This window comes from Anoplopoma fimbria, chromosome 17, assembly GCF_027596085.1.
Source record: "Anoplopoma fimbria isolate UVic2021 breed Golden Eagle Sablefish chromosome 17, Afim_UVic_2022, whole genome shotgun sequence".
In the NCBI taxonomy this organism is placed as follows: Eukaryota; Metazoa; Chordata; class Actinopteri; order Perciformes; family Anoplopomatidae; genus Anoplopoma; species Anoplopoma fimbria.
The window spans coordinates 20796120-20818679 of NC_072465.1; the positions used below are offsets into that span (position 1 = coordinate 20796120).

At 40.5% G+C, this 22560-nt stretch overlaps 1 protein-coding gene across 4 annotated transcripts in view; it reads left to right on the top strand.

Annotated features, from left to right (window-relative positions):
* tox2 (TOX high mobility group box family member 2) overlaps positions 1–22112 on the top strand; it is a 105579-nt gene extending 83467 nt beyond the window's left edge. For 3 of the 4 annotated variants that reach the window (XM_054617615.1, XM_054617614.1, XM_054617616.1), the window contains exons 5-10: positions 10704–10979; positions 12069–12299; positions 17416–17496; positions 20098–20508; positions 20595–20743; positions 21421–22112. In XM_054617615.1, coding sequence (XP_054473590.1) covers positions 10704–10979; positions 12069–12299; positions 17416–17496; positions 20098–20508; positions 20595–20743; positions 21421–21463 — 1191 coding nt within the window. In that variant the 3' untranslated portion in view covers positions 21464–22112. The remainder of the gene's footprint in view (positions 1–10703; positions 10980–12068; positions 12300–17415; positions 17497–20097; positions 20509–20594; positions 20744–21420) is intronic. The other variant, XM_054617617.1, reaches the window with a different exon arrangement.
* The last annotated feature ends 448 nt before the right edge of the window (positions 22113–22560 follow it).

Sequence of the window (22560 nt, forward strand, 5' to 3'; positions counted from 1 at the left end):
TCCTGGCCAAACCTGATATCTTTCAGAGAGCTCTTTTCTCTGATGCTCTGATGCACTTGGCAGGGCCTCACTCCCTCTCTGTTAATGCCCCCACTGTCATACCATCTACAAGTTCCAAAACACATTAGACATTTAATAGCCATGCTCAGGTTGCATTGATCTTATCAATACAGCCCAGAGAGATACACATCTCTGCTGCTGCTAGTGAATCATTTCTGGCGTCACAAGTGAAGTGGCCTTGTTGTTGTCTGATGTTTCTTTATTTACATCAAAACTTGCCTAAAGCAAAACTATTTTATCATTGGCTTGATGTATATTAGTTTCGCACCTGTGCCATGGCAACGACATCTGCAATCTATCTGAACAGAAAGGCTCCACATTCAATTATGGTACATTTAAAATGCGCCCTTAAATTCGTATGACATGCATGCCGGCGACTGGAATAAATTATCTTTGATTAAGGTTTTTTTCATGTTCCTCAATGATGCATGCAATATTAGCCATCATCAAACTGGCTCGAGTGTGATGTTCTGAATATGTAACAGATGATGAATGTATAATCAGCCGGAGGATGTTATGCGTAACGGCTATGTATTAGCAGAGAGAGCTATGTGCAGCCTTAGCTTCATCAAACTCCCAGGTATTATCTCATTTGTTATTTTTCCAGAATACAAGACGTGAATCCGCCTGAATGAGGGTCAGTACATTTGAAATGAGTGTGGTCTGCCTGCTGTATTCATATTCAAATTCATACTCTTAATTTCCTTTGTTACCAACATTTAAATGTAAGAATTTCCTCCCGAGCTCTTTATCTGCAGTTGTTGAGGTTAATTATCAAGTGTTAATCCCAACCTGATTGTCATGTTAAATTGGGTGGACGGTGTTTCTCTTTCTCTTTCTTTATTTTTTACTTGCGAGGCATTAAGTGCTCCTGGCAGGTGCTCGCGCTCCAAGACTGCGTGAATGAAATATGAGCTGCAATGTCAACTGAACTTGTCACAGACAAGCTGGGATGAATTAATGATAAGAGAGCAGAGGTGTGTTTTAATGTGTTCTCTCTCTGATGGAGGGTCTCAGCAAACGTATTATCGCATACTGTACACCTGCTGGTTTTTGTATAAACATGGAACAGGGAATAAGGTGGATTAGAGATGAGGTGATGCATTTATAGAGAAAAATCTTGGTGGACTAATTCTAAATCTAAAAAGGAATATTTGTACGTCACCTTGACTATTATCAAGGGACTTCACAGAAATACTGTAATTAAATGTGTTTAGAATTTTCCAATATGGACTTTAAATTTGTCTTGCTTTTTCCTTTAAAGACTTGCTGCTCTTTGAGGCTTTGCCTTATTCTATACTTTTCATTCTGAAGAAGAAAACCTATTTCTCCTTTGAAAGACCTTCATTTTCAGTCATTTTTAAAGGGATTAGACCGTTTGCGGAAAATGATGGAATGTCTGTCGCTTTCCACCACAGTTCAACAAGCCCAGTGATAGAATGGGACTTGTATTAGTTATTCCAATGTTGATTCAGGCATAGATGATTTTGAATGATCAATGCCCTCAGCGGAACAAAAATAGCACTTGCTTGTTTGATGGCCTCTTGAAATCTGCTGGGGGGAAGAAAATAGGGCTGTTCTTTAAACTGCTTCCTTCTTTTTTTTCCCACTTTTTTTGTGATTATTTATTTTCAAATTGTCCCTTAGGCTAATGTTCCATTTGGCATTTCACACCTCCCTTTCCCATAAATGAACCATCGCAGTCATAAATCACTGGACAAACAGAGACTTGTGCAAACCCTGAAAGGTTCAGAGATTTATGTAACACATTCATGTTTTCCACTTCCTCATTTTAGTACTCCACTGGTAAAGCCTAGCTAATAAAAGGTCCTATTAATATTTCCTGTTGCTTAGCAACGGCAGGCAGCAAGTAATAGCATTCTGTGGAAAAATAGATGACCGATAAGGAAAAATTCAATTCTTTTCTCATCTCCTGGGAGAAAGTGCCTTATTTCTCTGGCAATGTGATATGAAACTGTAGTTGTCTATTAAGAAATATCTTTAAAAGAAATATAGGGTATTTTCCAATTTCATCATTTTGGGGGGATTTTTATTGCAACGGCAACTCATCTATTTTTCCTGATAAAGTCAATTAACCTATCGGATTAAACTAATCAGAGGATAAGGTGCCGACTTAATTTCTTTATTTGTAATCAGAAATTCTACAGAGATGGTTTTAAATAAAACACAAACCCAGACTTTAAAAGGATCAGTTATATGAGATAAATTGCATTGTATAATTTAAACTTGTTATGTACAAACACAGTGCCATGCAAATCCCTTTTAATAACGCCGCCTATCAGTGTGATCACAGGTAATGGATTAGGATCTCCATGGTGACAATTTTCAATTTAGATAATTCATCACATCGTATTTCAAAAACAACTGGGTAAAAGATGCGTTATCACACACATGTTGTCGTCACCGTCCTCATCCACACTGTAGATGTGATCAACAGTGGCATTCAAGCAAAGAACAGAAGCTAAAAGAAACAAAGGCAGATTCAGCTGCAGGAGATAGCCAGTGTTATGAAGCAGATACATAGATAAGGGATTTCATATTACACTTAGCCACGGGCCCCTGCTGAGATTTATCATGCCATGAAATCGTGTCCATATTGCACTGTGCCCTATCTCAACCATCCATCAGCTCATTCTGCTTTCACCACCAGGAATATTCTGCCCTGGTCGGCGGGGGGGCGTCCCGTGTCATCTCACTCAGGGACGTCTCCCCTGCTGTGCCACCAGCCACCAGTTCAGCACAACACTGACACTCTGTCTGCTAATGTGCACAAGAGTGGCTCGAGCCAGACTGATTAAAACACTTTGTGTATTCATGTTACACAGTTCGTAGTGTGCTGCGTTACTGTAATCCAGCCCCAAGAGGCAAAAAGCTACAGGCAGATTTTTATGGGTAGCGTTCACTCTTGATGGAGCAAAGTAGGAAATGTCTCTAGAAATGTATAGTTGTCACAAGTAAGGTTTGATATCTGAATATAAAGAAATACTGGGCCTAAATCTGACCAAGGACACAAAATGAGCTTAAGTATATCTTTGCTGTGTCTCCACTTTCACAGCATGCACAGGTCTTTTTTATTCATGCCTGTTTAGATTATTAAAAAAACAGGAAAACATTGACAATATAATCATAATAATAATAAAATCGGAGTTTCAAAATGCAAAGAATGTAGTCATGTATCATGTATTAATTTTGCTCATTAAGAGGGGCACTTAGCAAACAAGTGTGTATTCTTTTTTCTTCTTTAACCAGAACTATTTTCTGAGCTGTCTTTGTAGCAAAAAAAAAAAACTTCACCATGAGATTTAATGATCTGCGTAGTCTTGCAGTAGAAAATACAACATTCGGATGGTGGCATTTAATATGGGTAACAACCTGTAAAGTGAGTGTGTTATAAAATATGTTTTTTTGTGTGTTGAAAACCAGTAAATCAAAAGCAGTAAGCCTCATGCATACTGTACCGCAGTGAACCGTGTGATCACATGTTCACTACCATATAAATAGCAATGAGTTAAATTGTTTGCTAATCTGCTGTCTGTTGCATTTTATATCGTCCAAAGCAGGAGAATAAGGTGAAGATAGCGTCTGTCAGAAAGGTGTGACATTTCTCTGTGAGAGGATTTCACACACATAAAAATCACCTCACCGTGACCTGCACCATGCACTACTGTATGCACCCACGTTTCATTTGTGTGCTCTTTCTTGTTTTTGTGTTCATTATTTCTGCATCTACATTCTTTTTTTTTTGTTTGTGTGCAAGAGCAGGCACACACAAACACACACACACACACACACACACACACCACACACACACACACACACACACACACACACACACACACACACACACACAGAGTGTATTTGACACGGCAGCCAGGAGTCTCATTAGTGGCAGCAGAGGATCCTTGCCTTCTGCTGTCAAGAGTGTGTGTCCCTACCGCTCCTCACAACCGTCTCCTACATGTCATGTCAGGCAAGCCTCTGATTCTCTGACGCCGTGCTTTGTGAGGTGAGCTCGGAGACACGCCCGGGCTGAGAGGGAGCGAGACCGGGGGAGAAAGAGACAGTGAGAGAGAACAAGAGAGAGAGAGAGAGAGAGAATAAAGACTGAAGAACAAGAGAGAGAGAGAGAGAGAGAGAGAGAGAGAGAGAGAAAATAAAAGCAAAGGAGGTTCTGACATTAGCAGTAATGAGGAACATGGAGCATGGTGCCGAGGGGGACATCATGACATTACTATCTGCAAATCAACCACTGCCTTGTTGCTGCCACAGATTCACTCTGAGAGGCGTTCAGGGTGGCGCAGGACTTTTCAAACCAACAGTCAATCACAACCGGGGTCGTCAGCTTTTTTGTGCTAACGCCTCCAGCTATACTTTTAGATTTAATCATTAATAATAATGATAATAATAGCCACAGGCATATAGTACCTTCTACGTACAGGATAACAAAATACCAACACATTTTGTTGTAAAGTATTAAACATCATAAAAATTGACCTTTTACTCTACTTCTGTTTTTTATTTTTATTTTATTTTTTATTTGTATGGCACACCTTGTAATGTAATTCCTAGGTGAATATCAAAAGTGTTGGCGCGGATTCCGTTTGGCTTTGGGATATATAATCGCAAATCCATTTCAACAGTGTGGCTACTTAAGACGCTCTTGCCTTTTCTCCCTTTTCAAGTTTGCAGTCGAAACTCTTAATTATTTCCTTGCGCTGTTAGTTTGTGAGGTATTGCTGTTTTTCTGCCAGATTAATAACTCAGTTCAGCGCAGAAGGTGCAGGAGCAAGTTTTTCACATTTTTCCTCCTGACTAGCATGTAATTGGCACGATTGAAAATGACCTTATAGTGTTTTGTTTTGCCAACATGGAGTCACTGCCAAGCTGTTAAAGAAAAATTAGGTTTTAATAGCGTGTGGCTAAATGCAGTTGGCTGGTAGTACACCTGGATCATAGCATCATATCACAGCTGAATCAAAGTCTCCTTGTCTTAATGATTTATATTTTACAAGTAATCGTAAATACTCTTTAAAATAAGTCCAATTAATCCTCGACAAATATCGTAAAACACTTGTGTTTCTTCTTCTTCTTCTTCTTCAACATCCCGGCATCTGCTGCCCATCATATCTCCTTACTTAGCATCTGTCTGATGTCACAAGAAGGCAAAGGGAGCGTTTTGCCTTTGCTTTCATACTTAAGTAGCGTATGATTCATAAATCCACTCTCTTATTAATTCTCCTCAGCTTGTGTAAATGACCCTCCTGGGTATATATAAGCTTGATAAACCGAAGACATGGATGAAGGGAGAGAGAAAAAGAAGAGACAGAGAAAGAGAGAGAGAGAGGAGGGTGAGGGAGGGGAGGAGGCCCGAAGGCTCTTTGAGGAACAGAGTTGTTAGTGCTGTGCCCTCGGGGTGAATGAGAAGTAGCTTTGAGGCCCGGGGTTGGCTCCCCACCTAAAGGCGTGTTTACCAGCGTGTTGCGCGGCGGCTGTGCTTTTGAAGGATCAGTCTTGAACGCGCCTCTAATTAAAGCTGTCATGGCTGGGTGCCTGCAGGGATAATGTTCTATTATTATAGTCATTTGTTTCAATTAAACGCTGGGTGATTTTACAATAGCAGCCGTGAACCTGTGTGAGTGAGCCATCACTCTAAACAAGATGGCTACAGTCGAGCAGGCAGTTGGGGAGAGTAAAAAAGTCTCAGGACTCTCAGGAGCATTGATCACTGTGTGCTCAAACAGGGCAGGACGGGACGAAGAAGGGTCTGAGGGTGTGATTTAAAGCAGACCAGCAGGGGATGTCTCTTTAAAATTCAAATACTAAAAGTATGTATACTAAAATGCTTAATCATTAGCAAACACATCTTGCCTTTTATTTACATTTTGAAGTTAGTAAACTAAAAGTGAATAGACCCTGCACCTAATAAAAAACTGACACGCTTTAAGATTTATTTACTCATTTCTAGATGATGATAAAAGTTAAAGCACAACATTTATTGATTCTTTAGCATCAAGAGACTGGTTTATTATGATGCTATGGCATTAAAACCTCGCATAGCAATCAGCCTGCTAATATAAATGATGAAACAGATGCCACTCCGGTATAATCATCATAAGGACGGAGCAAGGTTAGCTGCTTCAGTCTCCTCTCTCTCTCTCTCTCCTTGTAGCTGTATGGAGCTCTCCTCTCTCCCCTTTTCTCATCTCTGGTGCTGGTGGTCAAATCCCCTTAGCTAAATCAAATGGTGCAGGCAATTGGAGCGGCCGTGAAACCATTTCAAAGGTAAGGTCAGCAGGAGCAGGAGAACAATGGCTTTGTGATATTCCATCTCACACACAATGTGCTACACATAATTGGAAAGCCTTTGTTATTTGACTCCCATTTGACTATGATGTACAAGATGTGAATACAAACACGACAGGCGTAACGATGGCAGAGGAGCACGCTCACACTGAGTTTCCTGGCTTTACATCACAGTTTAAGTCCTCCTGGCTGCCCGTCACCCAAAAAGCAATATCTAACTGTCCTCTTTCTAACTTTGGAAATGGATTTTAGTACTTAAATCATGGTTTTTTGTGCGTGTCTTTCTGCCTCTCTCTCTCTCTCTCTCTCTCTCCCTCTCTCTCTTCCAGCGTCCTCTTTTCCTTTCCTCTTTCTTCTCCTCCTCTCCACTTATGAGAGACTCTGATCTCCTGGGGCTTTACAACAAACAACTAAATTGTTGGAGGTTAAGCACAGCTACAATACCCAAGAGAACCTAGAATCCAACTTTATAAGTAATCTAAATATAGATGTATATAAATTCAGGGCACTGCATTGCTCAAGTTGGCATTTGTTGGTTCATATTTCTACCACAAAATACAGTATTCAACGAGTTTGCTCATTCAGCAGTGGATAAGACTACATGCAAAGCTAGCTTCCTCAACCTATAACCATCTATCAGGTTTGCCCCATTTAAAAAAATGTAAAAAAACATCATGACATAGTTGTCATGCTTTGCAAAAGACCAAGTCATACATCCAGGAAAGAACTCAGTATCTATGTCAAGAGTCCATGTGTTAAATACTGAAAGCAGCGTGAGCAATGACCAACCAAGTCCTCACTGCCGCCCCCCCCTCAGCCGTCTTCCTCCCATTTGGATGATACCATTAGGAATTAGCATACAGTACCTATGGCAACCGGCAACCTTTGTCAGATTCTTTCATAATATTTGAACAGCCGTCTGCTGCTCGCTTTATTTAGCTCAGGCTTGATGGCGTTATGTGATAACTTCTTGGTCTTTCCGTCTCACACAGGTGAAAGCACCAACTAAAAACACCCGGAGACATTTTTAAAAAAGTGACATAGGAGGAACTGTTACTGCATTATCACAGAAGGAATGTTTCGACTAATGAGCACTAGTCCTTTAGGTTTAAGCTGCTTTTAGTAACTGTAATAAGGTTATATACACTTTCATACTTAGGAATCAGTGTCTCTGTGATTACATTAATATGTCTTTGCTTTTACAGTAGATGTAGTATCACTTTCATTAGACTTTCACTGATGTGCAATACTAAATTTGTTTCTGTGTTTTCTGGTGACTTGCTGCTTCATTAGTTAGCACAGAGCACTCAGCTCTAATGAAAATTGAGTCAATGCTGTGATGATAAAGAGTGGCAGATGAAAGTGCGCTGGATTCATAATAAAATCAAGAAATACATTTAAATATTTATTATTTGCTTAAAAGGAAAGTAATTTGAATCATTTCTTCCACACGAATAAGCTGAATTGGTATGTAACATATTCACAGTTTCAGAAAACAAAGTGTCAAAAATCAATCAGTTAAATTGGGAATTTAAAAATAGATTTATGTCATAGATAGAGCATGAGGGACCCTTTTCTGTTTCTACTCTTACGAGGTCTGATACCCGGTACCCACAATGCCACAGTGCCTTCCCCCAGTGAACCCTCTGCATGTCTCCTTCTTGTTTATATTAAACATGGTGTGGCTCAGATTAAAGGGTGACAATTTTGCCTGGAGGCTGTTGCTATGGAAATGCGTCTGCTATAGCTATGATAGGCCATTCATGTTTGATTAATTGGTTTTTCAATGCTTCTTGGTTTGTGAGGACCCTTAAAGAGCAAGTCCATGGAAAATGGAAAATTAATGGATTTCTATTTCCTTCTCTTTCCCCTTTCTTCCTCTTTTCTCCCCGCCCGTCTCACTACTTATTTTGCTGGAGCTGTTTCCTCATGTTTTAAGAAGTGTATTGATGGTGTTTTGTATTATGATTGGAAGTTGGAGATTGCCATGGATGGGGGAGGTTAGAGCTTGGTTATTTGAAATGCAAAAGGAATGTCTTTGTTCATGGCTGGCTTTTGTGTGCAGCTGCTGAGCCAAACACAGAATCTAATGTCGTGTGAATATTATGAGTTTTCAAAGCAGACCAGAGCCTCGTATAACATTACTTTGTTGTGCATTTTTACTCTAGCAATCTACTGGGACCAATTATGATTAGAGAGCCGAGCCTTCATCTTTGAACCTCTACTCGTGTTTATCAGGACCTCATATGCTCGGGCCTTTTCAATTTGATTTTTTTAGCACTTCACTAATGTGTAATGTATTATTTAACTTATAAATATTTAAAAGAGCTAACAAATGCTAGTTCATCACTTTCTGATCTGTAAATTGCAAAACATTCCCATTTATGCCTACATTAAAAGCATCCTTTGGTGCATGCTCATGTTCTGTCCTGATGAATCTTGAAGAAAAGCTTTTCATGTAGTTATTATTGAAGATCTTTTAAGATGGCTAAGAGCAGAACTTTGTGAGAGTCTGATTCTGTAATCACTCTGAAGGGTGTTCTCCACATGGAGGTCATTTTCCAGCAGCGAGCACCGTTTTTGTTTCTATTTGTGGGCCCCAAGTGTTGAAAAAGGTGTTTTTTAACAGGGCAGTAAGTGATATTTTTCTCTTTCAAGGCACACAGTTAGCATAATACATCTGCAGGGGGTTGATAGGGTTGTTATCAATGCCATTGACAAAACGATTGCTGGGCAAGGTAATCAGATTTCTGGCTTCTTACAACTTCCTTTTCAGAAGCAGGAACTGAAAAGTCTTCCACAAAATACCAACTAGGTCACTGTGTCTGAAGAACCATGGTGGGCCTGCACTTATTGCACTACCGAGTGATTGCTTGGATGTAAATATAACTCAACAGAAATTATTGATTGTACCTTTGATTGTAATAGAGAGGTCCCTTGAACAAATATATAATTTTGAGTTAAGTGATGATGGGCCTGTGAGTTACATGAGTGTTGAACGCAACATTTGGCTTGAGGTACTATTCCACCTTCACCTAATGGCTTGTAGGTGTGGAAAAAATTGACTTGAATTGAATAGTGTCTTTATATGTCTTTATAAGATTATTAAGTTGTGTTTTTCTTAGATAAACCTGCAACAACAGATTTTTTAGTCTACTTATACAGCAGAACACAACACTGACATATTATCACCTTCAATAGGGAGCTTGTTAGCAAACAGTTCCTCATCTTTCACATCTAGCAGCAATTCATGTAGAGTCTTATCTCTGGGCGCCTGATGATTTTAAATCTCATATTCACTGTCATTTTAGCTCCTCTTTTGGTCTCCACCAACTACTGAGAAAAGTATCTGGCTGTTTAGCTGATAAATGCTCCACTATGTTCGCCAGCTAGTCGCTAGCTGTTTCTGGCTACTGTTTGGTGTTTAGCAGGTAGTGAACAGTAAACTTTTAGAGCATTTTTGCTGAAAACATCTGCCTTCTGTGGACTTTGTGAGTCTCACACTATGAAAGCAGTAAGAACTAATCAAGACAGCAAAGTTCTTGGTCAGAAAAAAACTAATAACGAGTTTAAAGACTTTAAAACACTGTATAGCTGAGGGGAGTCTCTGTAGCTTCAACTCTTCAAGCTGTCATGTGATCTATATAACATAAAAAATACTTGTTATTACTAGCTGTTTGTGTTTTGACAATTATTTAAAAAAATAAATTTAAAAGGGTATGTTTGGGTCACATTTGCTTGATTGACATATGTCTACACCTATCACAGCGAGCCCTATTGGTTGCTGCTATCATCAGATTCCATTCAGCTCCGACTCACTACTTTTTATAGGTATAATTACCAACAGTGAGCAAGAACAGCCTGAGAGATTTCATGTTCTTAGTTTTTTAGAGGGAAATTTAGCTGATTAACTGCCTTGCCCCCAAAATTCAAATGTGCTCCCCTGTATAAAGGTCATTGGTACCAAAAAGCAAAAGATAAACTTGGCCACAAACCTGCAAGTTGGAAAAAAGTGTCTGTTAATGTCTTGAGAAAAGACAGTTGCAAATGAAAAGAGAAGCTTTCTAACCACCAGCCTCAGTAAAAAAATGAGACCTGTCTAGTTTTTTTTTCTTTTCCAACAGACATGCGTCCCCATTACAACACATTTAAAAAGTAATCTTTGGTTTTCCTTTAGATTTAGTCCAACACATATTTTCTCAAATTTGAAAATGTCATCTCCGCTCCTCCAAGTCTTTCTATATTTGGCTAATTGGCAAACTTTTACTACTTTGAGTAGAGGAGAAGATGGTAAAGCTGGTGTTCTTCTCTCACCCCAGATGCAGGAGATGGCTTTGCACCACCACCACCACCACCAACAGCAACACCATCACCAGCACCCAGACGGCTCTCATTATGACCCAGCCCGTAACCACCCCCTGATAAACAGGTCACCTCCGATACACCCCAACCCCATGAGTGCACTGACCCAGTTAAACCCTCAGGTCAGCAGGAGTGCACTGCCTCATGGGTCCCCTTCACCTCCCGGAAGTAAATCGGCCACACCCTCCCCCTCAAGCTCCAATCAGGAGGAGGAGACTGATCCTCATTCGAAGGTACTGATGTAGCAACGCTTGTCTGGCTTGTAGTTGTGGAGAAGAGGCGAGGGCTTGGCGGTGCTTCTTATAGACGGTTTGCATGCTGGTGTTGAGACTAGACTAGAATTCAAGGGTTGCCTTTTATTGGGTTGGGTGGAAAACTGGCATGGTTGAAAAATGTTGCTGTTGAAAGGAACTGAAGCCATGTCGTTTTCCTTGCGAGGTTATAGTGTGGTGGAGTGTGGTGTCACATTTGAAAAGAAAATTTACTTGAAATATTTAGTTGGCAATCATATCTTATTTTGTCATTGGAGTCACATACAATCTGCTTTAAATGAGAGGAGAAGGACACTTGTTTAGATTTTTTTGATTTATGTAAAACTGCTTTCATAAATTGCCCACCAACCAATGTCCCTGTGGATTTGCTTCATTTCTATCAGGGGAGTGTGAATGAGTGTATAATTGAATCGGCCACATCCACAGTGTTTCAGATTCATGGGTGTATTTAAATGCTAGCTTGCAGTGATACAGTTTAACAAGAAGATGATCCTTTAGTCAAAGAAAAAAAAAATATATATCCCTGCATATACATCTCTGCTGTGCTTCTCACTGTGTGTGTGAATAAAAATGATTACCATCACTCCTATCAGTAAGTAATTCCATTTGCTCTCTCCAGTTTACTCTGAGACCACATCAAAGCCAGAGCAGATACAGCAGGCGATTTAAAATTCCTTTCACCCCATAGCATGAAAAGTCAGAATTTATTACTTGCTGAACAACTGAAAAATAAAGATTTGAAAAGGTTTGATAAAATCAACTAACAGATGGTGTTAGTTGATTACGAAGTAAGGCAGAAAAAAAACTGTCAGCCAGTGGTGGTGTCAAAGTGTTACTGTCAGTGAAGTATTGCTACAATTATCAAACACTTACTAATCATCTAACAGAGCTTGAGTTATTCATTTAACAAGGTTTACATGCTTTACTTGGACCCAATGTTATACGAATTCATCAGCGAGGCAACTTTTCACTCCAGTTGAATTGGTAGCCCTCATGTCTGCGGTGTCAATAAGTCGTTTTGTTTTTTGTGTCCTTTTGATGGTCTTCCAGATCACGGGCGAGAAGCGGCCGTCTTCAGAGATGATGAAGCCCAAGCCCAAACCCCAAAAAAAGAAGAAGAAGAAGGATCCCAATGAGCCTACAAAGCCTGTGTCAGCCTATGCCTTGTTCTTCAGAGACACCCAGGCAGCCATTAAAGGACAGAATCCCAACGCCACCTTTGGAGACGTATCCAAGATAGTGGCATCCATGTGGGACGGACTGGGAGAGGAGCAGAAACAGGTAGATTCATAATCATATGTGAACTTGGTAGCAAATTTATCCAGCGAATTATTGAGCAACATTTACATTCATTTGGAGTTGTATGTCTGGTAACCTGGCGAATATTAGTCTAATATTCACTGTCCTTTTATCTGTTTCTGGTCTCTACCAACTCCTGAGGGAAATATCTTGATCTTTAGCTGAAGATAAAAAACAGTGGGTCCAGCCTCGTTCTGGGGCTCATTCACATGAACGGAGGAAACAACTCTAGTTTCAGCTGATAGTGCACTTTACAACTTTAAGGCCCTACTGATTTAAATAAGGCTTTCAAGTTGTTATACAAGGAAGTTGATTCGCCTCAGAAGAATCTCTGCTGATTTACAGACAAAGTTTCTTTCCCAACGTAAGTCTATTGGAAATAGACTCTTTAGAGGAATAAAGTATTTTTTGGCCCCACGGCAAAGCCGGCAGTATTTCTGGGAACTTGCTGTAAGAGCATAAAGAGTGAACCAAAACAGCAACACTACAACATGGATCTGTAAGCTGCTGGAAAACTTTGAAGAGCTTTATAGAGAAGGGGAACGGCATCCCTCAGAGTAACCCATTTTACGTATAATGAGATCCGTTGTAAATTACATTTTTTGCCTTCAGGTAGACGAATGGTAGCCAACAGTCAAATGTAGGTTACTAGCATGACATTTGTGCACACCCACTACCCTAGCCCAGTTAAAAATTTTATGTTGTCGTCATGCAACTTCACCACAAAAAATATAAACTCTGCTGAGAACATATGTGAATCTCGTTGTAACACACTGAGCTATCTGTCATGCAGCTACAAAGATTTAACAAGATAGCTTGTAGCTCTGGTATTGCATGTCACAATATAATGTCCTTCTGACTAGTTAATATGGCTACCTGGCAGGTAGCCAGTAAGAGCAAGTTAAATTGTTAATATAAGCATCAGAGCATACTTCATATAACATGATCTAGCACAAACACTATACCCAGAGAACATGGTTATGATCAAGCTATCAATGTCAAAATTGTATAACCAACCTTATATGATTTTTTTTATGCTAAAATGGCATGTCAAGATGTATTTAAGAAGAGTAACAATTTGCAGCACCAGAATTTTTTCTTTTAAAATGATATAGTTGTCCTCCACTCTCAATAATGATACAGAACTTAAAAACAGTGAAGCATAAAAAATACTTCCAACCACCCAGGATCAACTGCCAGAAATCGGTTACTATGCAGTGATAATCATATTTTGAAAGAAGTAAAAAGTGTGTAATAGTAATAGAAATATTTCCCTGAACATTTTCAGGACTCAATCTTGTTTTAGGACATGACCTGTGCATATGGAACTGCATTAACATTTACTGCAGTTTCTCAACCAATTCTAAACCAACAGACAAAGTCAAAGAAATAGAAAAGCGATGTCTATGTGTGTTTTTGGTAACAAATGATGGTGTGAAATGAATGGAAAACTAGACAGTCTGATGATCATGCGCCGGCTCATATTTTTAGAATATCCAGTCAGGGCGCAGCCTATTGGGTGTCAAATAAAAGCACCTGTCTCCATGACAAAGTGCAGCCCATTCTCCTCAGCCCCAGCCACCGTCGACTAGACCCCCATCTAGCATGTGTGTGTTTTTCTCCCACCAAACCTACTTTATACGCTGTACTTTGGAGGCCGTCTGTCCCTTTTATTTGCAGTTAATTTTTGCCGCCTTCACCGGGGCTCTTCACCATGAATCTTCATTTCGCCGCTGACACCCTTGAATGTGAATTCCTCATTTCCTGTCCTTTTATTTATATCTGTTGCCTGGTGATTTGATCATGCTGGGAATACAAGATTAGCAATTGCCTTGTCCTTGGTTTTGCCTCAAGGACATCTGCTCCTGAAATGTTATTGTTTGTGCTTCTTAACCCTTTGTGTCCCGGCTTCTTTTTCACCTTAGATTTTGCACTGTAGATGAAACGCTATCTGTGTCAGTCTCCCCCCCTCCTCTCTCTCTCTCTCTCTCTCTCTCTCTCTCTGTCAGTCTCTCTCTTCTCCTAAATGCATTTGTCCTTCACAGTATTACCTGGGAACAGTGACGAAACTAACAAAAGGGCAGTTACGGCATTACAAAAAAAACATCCATTTATTGTGCCATTCCTCCGCTAATTTTTTGATTTGTTTGTGCATTCACGTGTTTAATCAAACGTGTCACCTCGCAAGACACATAATTAACGCTAGGTAATGATGTCATTATGGAATGAAATGTAGGACCCTGTCTGGGCAATAACACTGTGATTGCACTAATTATTCTCTGTGACTAACACTGTCACTTATTCCTGCACAACAAATGCATAAACTTGATAACCGTGTATTTACAGAGTGTAACCAATTCAGCATGTTATTAGTCATTAAAGATACTAACATTTCTGTCTTTGGTTTGAACATCATATTAAAGCAAGCAGTTTCCACAACTGCTGACCGGTAATCTTCAGGTGAAATACATTTAGGCTGAAAACTCTTCATGCCGGGGTCTCATACCTAAAATATTTTCTCTCTTTGCCTGCTCCGGGCCTGTTGATGTATATGCTGTTATGTCTTTTCTTTGCGTTTCTTTTTCCACCACCGGCTGTCACGTCATCTCTATAGGACCGATGAGGTGTGTTCTATAATGTCACAGTCAGACCCTCTGGAGCCATGCAGGAGCACCAGAATGTAAACACAGCCCTTCCCCTACACACAGCTTTGTTTTAACTAGAACGTGGCCCCTGTTTCCAATTACCTATAGTACTTCTCAGACGCACCATGCAGCACAGTTCACATAAATGGATTGAAGGCAGCATGTTTTATTGCTGTAGTTTATTGAAGAAACGATCAGAAGTGTCATTGTTATGATTTGTGTTCCTTTTTGCGATTCTTGTTTTTCTTAAGCTTCATTGTGCATTTCCCACACTTTGATAGCATTGTTGTGTATTCTCCAGTGTCACCCTCCAGTTTGGAAGAATAAAGTCTTTTTTTTTTTATTATTCATGTTTATGTTTATATTTTCCTTTTTATTAATATGTTTTCGGATGCCTGCACGCTTTACAGCGTTTTTAATTCCCGAAGGCCTTTGTTTTATAGTGCAAGATCAATGCCTTATTTGGGCTGCGTTATTCCTCAAGGTGACTACATGTTAAAGCTGCCCCAGAAACACAAAAGAACATTTTTCTTGTTTTTGTTATTTAAGATTAAGATACATTTTACATTATTATTTCTTTCTTTCAACAGCAGTGGGGAGTAACAGTGATAATGGAGTTGGTTAGGAGGGAGGAGATGTCATAGTTTAATTTAATTGAGTCTGCGAAAAGGTCAGAAATAGAAGGACAGGAACACTGTCACTTTGTTTAAACTGGATACTTTGCTATTAAACTCCTTCTATAGGTGCAGTTTTAACATCCATCAATTATTTTTATCTTTTTTTATTCTGTTTTATGCCTCTTTTTCTAGCTTTGCCTGTTTGTTTCTTTTTTCCATTTGTAACTCTGCGTCCTCCTCTCCTCTCTCCTCTCGTCTCTCGTCTGTTCTCTCCTCTCTCCACTTCCTCCTCCTCCTCCTCCTCCTCTCACCGGTCGCTCGGCTTTTCGGTCGTCGGGGTAATCACTCCCTTCAGTGTCAGCAGGGTGCGGAGTTATTGTCTTCTGTAATTAACTGGTTATCAAACAAGAACATTTCATTAAGGTACAATTAGGGGCTAATTCAGGCGGGACACCTCTGTGTCAGGATTACGATGGAGGCATATGCTCTCCCCTTGCAGCTTTGTTATTTTTAATTCATACTGACCTGCAGCCTCTGACGGCTTCAATTGCTAATGAATCCACTCACTTTGGAATAATTAGACATCCTTAGGCATGGTAATTTATTTAAAAGTATCTGTCGTTGCGCGAATCATTAGCTGTGTTAAATTGATTTGAAATTAAAGCTGCTGGGAGAAGTTTGGGGTTCATTAAAGAGGCAGCCATGGCTCTATCAATATTTAAAGGGGTGAGGGGTAAGGTTGTCATTTTTTTTTTTTTTTTTTTTAAAGAACTGTAATTTTTTTCTTAATGGAGATTATCTGTTTGTATTATGAAAGTCTGCAGTCTTATTATTAGTATTTTGGTCTTCCTTATTCAATGCAGTCTTGTTCCAAAATACCTGAATATATATCATGGAGGGGAAATAATAATACTATTGTAAATAGGGATGACTGAGAGGATGCACATCATCTGTTTGAGCAAGAGATTGTATCCGTCTTCCTCCCGGTTTGTTTGCTGTTCTGTGTGCATGTCTGTTTGTTTATTGACTGTATGTGTTAGCAGCTGCCAGCCTTTGTGCATTTGGCAACCCATGAATGCTTAATGGTTATTCTACCCCACCTCTTTGAAAGAAATGACCCCGTCCATGGAGCCACAGACTGTCTCACACTGAGGATCAGTAATTACCCGCTGCATTCAAACACACGTTTCTCCTCCATATAAAAAAGCTCCAGAGAGGAGCTGAGATCTGAGTCTTCCTCATCGATTTAAGGGTGGACTTTTTTGCGACTTGCTTTCCTCTCATCAAAAAAGGCGGTGGCAGCTATAAAGAGCCCCGTGAGTGACATGCGATGACATTAACTTGAATTCCCTGTCTTAACGCATCATTTGAGGTTCATTCAGAAGGCTTGAGATTGCCTCTTCGCTAATGCTGTTTTGAATTCTTTTATTTTTCCCCTCCTCGTCTGAATGATTTGCTGGGACATCAACTCTGATTAAGAGATGAGCAACAGCCTTAATAGAGGAAGAGGCTGGAAAAATGACAAACGGCATCTCATTCCTTCTTTTAGCGTCACAATATTTCAAACTCCGCTTTCTCTGCATTCATTCTGGACATTTTAAAGGAATAAATGATTCAAATGCAGCAACACCATGCAGATGGCCAAATGTCCACCACTTGATAATGCGATGAATACATTTGTTATGTCTTTCATCACAGAGCTCACTGCCGGGTCACACAATCACACCATGACTCTCAAAATCTCATCCGCATCAGTCAGTCTGGACCACTGGGTCATTTTAGCCTTTGGCATCACCTTGTAATCAATCGTTGTTGTTGTTGTGTTTGCTCCTGCAGAGCTACAAGAGGAAAACGGAGGCTGCTAAGAAGGAGTACCTGAAAGCCCTGGCCGCCTACAGAGCCAGTCTGGTTTCCAAGGTAACCACAGGGGTCACATCTTTGATATACATGGGTCAGCGGCGATATAAGGGATGATAAATTAGACAGAGAATTCCTCTCAGTCTTATTCCAAGGAAACGGTCCACTTGCTGCACATAAGGGTTACGTATGTTTGTGCATGTGTGTGTGTGTGTCTGTGTGTGTGTGTGTGTGTGTGTGTGTGTGTGTGTGTGTGTGCTTAGAGGAGAACAGTGAAAATTAGGCCTCAAACACACCCAATTTGCAACCTGGGGAGAAATGAAATAAGTAACAGTGCACGTCTGTGTGCGCACGCTCATCATTGTGCACATGTACGAGCAGAAGTGGGCATTACCTATCATTTGCTTGTCCTCCTGGTGTTTCTATCCTCCCTGATGGGCCACTAATGTGCTGGCTGAGGTTTGCTCACACCTACTGCTCTCTCTTTGCCTGTTTAGCCCAGAACACAAACACCTTTTTAGCCGCGTTTGTCCAAAGAACATACGCAAAAGTTACATTTTTATAACAAAAATGATGTCATGTGTTCACCAAACTCTTCGTACATCTGCGAGGCTTATACAATACTTATCTAAGCACACAGGGGTCTTTCAATCTGTTGGTGCACTGCGTTTCAGTTCAGTGTTTCGGCATTGTTTTGGAAACACAACTCTAAATTGCATTAGCATATACCAGGCTCCTCCTCTTCCCCCTCCCTCTTCCCCGTCCTCCTTCCTCCCCTCCGCGCAGCGCCGCACTTCCTCTCATGCTCATGGGCCGAAAACAAGCACCTTGATTAAGGCATGAATAGTTAATTCATCAGCCTCTTCACTGTGGCATACTTTCAACTAAAAAGACTATTCTCATCTCTTGTCTTTGCTGCAATTAGACATTCATGTCAGAGCTTCCATACAGAGGCCTGATTGATGATATATGTCGGGAGATTGCCAGTCAAAAAAAACTGACAGCCAATCTGAATGCAGGGCTGAATCTCATGATTCAACGGGACTTTTTATTTTTTTTAATTACCAATGAAGGAGTCTTTTCAAAGTGAATTGGGGCGGGTGGAATTGGAGGTAATTGGAGCTTCATTTAGAGGATTCACATCCTCAGCGTGCACCTGTTGCCTTTTTGTTTTGTGACGCATGTCGGTTTGTTTGGGAGGAGGGGAAAAAACAAAAGTGTGATTGCTTCCCACTGTATGTCATGGCACTTCTCTTGTGTTCATTCGAATCCAAGAGCTCCCATGTACAGAATGTGATTTATAAAGACTAAATAAAAAAATAAAAAAAGATTTCACAGATTTAAAAAAATGTTTCAATCCTCACAAACTCTAATTTAAACACATGCACTCTTCATATATTGCCACAGATGGATATCAAATCATTGTACTGCAGTACATCACCCTAAAATGTCCCCTTAGAATAAAATAAGGTGAAACGAATTGCACCCATCCTCTCATGCTTACCTTCTCCCTTCACTCTATTTCTTCAGTTTTTCATTTTCCACTTGACCCTGCAAATATATCTGACCCTCTCTTTTATCCATCCCTCCATCCCGTTCCATTGATTATTTCATGGGTTCAGAGGAATGGATGTGAGCCATTACTAAATAGCAGACCACCACACATCACTCCCGCCCGTCTGACAGCTAATGAGAAACACTGGATGTATTTCATATATACACCACCTCATAAAAGAAAGGGAGATAGAGCGACCTGCAGAATAAATGTGTATTGGGTCTCACAGCATCAACAGGGGTTTGTGTGGAATAGATAAATAAAGAGAGGAGGAACAGAGTAGTGGCAGTGTTTAGCATTAGCCGCAATGGCTACTTACATATACTTTAATTACTTTAGATAATGAATAGTATAGATTAGTGCACTCTGTTATGAAACTACTATTTAAAACCACATTTTCAAATCAGAAGTAAGCTTCTTGGAAGAGGAGCCAAGTCACTTTTCAATTTATTCCATTGAGTTGTTGAGATAATTCTCTTAGAATTAGATTTTACCAATGCCAGCTGCTCCTTTTTCTTTTTGCTTCATTGACATATTGTTTTGAAAACATGAGGGGGCGCAAAGAATTATGGTACATTTAGTCACTATCAGCTATTGTATGCATGTTCATATCGGTGTCAGACTATATTTGTATCCCAATTTGAACTGTCATTTTTACATTGTTAGTAAGTTTTATAAGCAATTTAGAGATGCTGTTTTTTGCTTCTAGGAAGAGCAGTATAAAACTACTACTGCTAATTTACACCAAAAAAGAAATGAGACAAAGCTTAAAGATCTGCATTTCAATAAGAGCTCAAAATGTCAATATGTTATACATTTAATTCATTTCTAGTGGTTGAGGTAACATTGCACTCATCAAAGAAGTGGCTAAGATCTGTGAACAGCAATATCAATCAAGTCAGACAAGACAAGAAATATGAACTCTCAACAGTCAGACAGGTTGTTAACAGTTTGGCCAGTTTATCTTAACCACTTTATTTGGAGGTCAGTACACAAAATTGCACAATGACATCAATGCAAAACAAAAATATCATCCACGTTGCAATAAACTGTTATGTATTGTCACAATGAGTGTAACCAATGTCCTTCTCCTCCGTCCCCTCTAGACATATAATGATCCCGTGGAGACAAAAAGTGCCCAAACAAGCCAGGCTTCTCCACACATGATGCCAGCTAACCCGCCCCTGTACAGCGTGCCACCTCCCCCCCAGCCGTCGTCGCCCTACCTGGGGCCCGGGGCCTTCCCTCTCACCGACCTGCAGAGCTACGCAGGCCACGCCCCTCGCCACGCCCTGTCGCAGACGCTCAGCCAATCGCAGATGCTGCCAAGCATTAGTGCCTCTCCCCCTTCCTCCTTCCAGATCAGCCCCCCCCTCCACCCCCACCAGCAGCTCTCCCTGCACCAGAGCTCGCTCCTCAACCAGCCCATCCGCATGCAGCAGGTCCAGTCCCAGCCAATCATCTCTCACCAGATGGGGCTGCAGGCCTCTCTTCACTCCCCTCCTCCTGGGCAGCAGGTAGAGCAACAAACGGAGACACACTCCCTGCTATTGAATAGTTTATCCTTTAAGATGTTGACTTCATTTTTCTTTTCTTTCTTTAGGGGTTTTCCCACCTCCAGTCAGAATATCAGAAGAGTATTGGGGGTTCCCAGTCTCCAGGAGCCCCTGGCCCTGGTCCAGGTCCTGGAGTGGCTCAGAGCCATGACTGGGACAGTGAATACTGCAATCGGGAGTGTGGCAACCACTGCAGGTCAGTCAAGACAGAGACTCTTTATTTGTTTGCATCTCATCTACTCCCATAGTCTAAAGGGACATTATAGATTGAGACAAATTCATTGAAAATAAATATATATATTTTGAAAAAGTAAATGCCAAGAGGTTTTTCAGGTTGAATTTGTCAGATAGAAACAGTCCAATCCAAGTCTTAGACCAGCGCTCCTTTAGAAACAAGCATACATGGTCTTGTCAGACGTCTCTCCCGATGCTTTCACAATATAAGTGTTGGAAATTGTCAGCTCGGTTCCAGTGAGACAGGGGAGACAGCTGGAGAGGTAATGGTGAGATAATAGAGCTTGTCATGTGTTTGTCAGACTGCAGTACAAAAACAGATGTTCCTAACACAAGTTTTCACTTTTATTGTACTAAACGGTTTGGCAGGCCGTGGAGTTTCTGCATCACGGGAAGATATTCAGAGTTTGTGCTAAAGTACGATGAAACGTTTCGTTTAATTTGCGAGATTTACTTAGAGGAAGGTAGAAGTAATGAGAATGGGCTTAAATTGCAGCCCATTAAAAGTATTTGCAATTCGAGGATAATAAACCTTCTTTTGTTTTTTGAAGCCTTCTTTTCTTCACCGTTGTGTGTCTTTGTTTGTCATCTAACCTGTGCTTCTGTTTTCTTTTATTATTTGTTTTTCATTCTCTCCAGTGGCAGCATGATTGGCAGGGACAAGCCACTCTACCTCACCTGAAACTGAAGATCATGCTCGGTCGACAAATACGACACAGAGAAGTCTACTCTCACCCCACATCCCCCTCGCCCCCTTTCCACTCAACCCTCTTCGGACGCACACACACTTACACACAGTTCACACCTTACATACAATGACATGCATACATATACAAACACTCACGCACACACATCCCGCCTCCCAAACCACCAACACCATCACCACCACCTTTTTTTTGGTCAGTGTAATGATTATTTCTTTCAGTTTCTAGAGTTATTCGTGACCAGAATTTTTTGACTATATGACTGCTGTCTGTACCACTTAATGTATTAGCAGTCCTCCTGCTGTTTCAAATTTGCCAAGCACTTATATGGCCCCCCTCCCTCCCTCACTCCCACCCTCACTCCCTCCTGCTCCCACCCCCTTTTTTGAGTTTTGTGTCTACGGCCGCTCTGATACAGGCCGGGCTGTAGAGCACTCCTCTTCTGTGTCACCATCAAAGTCCCCTCAGGGACCCCAACCAGCTTTAATTAGAAAGAGAAGAGGAAGAAAAATACTCTTCATCTTCTTTAATCATTTTAATTTCCTTTTGTGTTTTTTTTTCATTTTCCTTTTCGTTGTTGTTGTTGTTTTATTTATTTCTGGCTTGCAAAATTGTTCCTCTTTTTTTTTTTTTTTTTTTTTGCCAATAAGCGTTGGGTCCTGTACTGTAGAAAAATATTAACTTCTAGTAGGTTCAGCGCAGGCTTTGATGTTATGGTAGCTTTGCTTAAGGGCCTGCAAATTGATACAAAAAGCTTGGGTGGGGAAAAGAAACAAAACAAAAAGAGTCTTTTTTTAATATTAAAGACCTGTTGAGGTCTACTGAGCGGTCACAGTGTGATTGTAAATATCACTTTTATGGGATCAAATTGGGAATTGGAAGTCCAGATAGATTTGTTTCTTCTTTAATATTACATGTAAGTCATTTTGTGTGTGTGTGTGTGTGTGTGTGTGTGCGTGCGTGCGTGTGTGTCTGGACGTTAGAATGTACCCCATTCATGACGCGTGAAGTTGAGTGTGTACGTGCACGGACACACACTCGTACGCAGCAGTGTGTCAGCGTTCGAGTGTCGAGT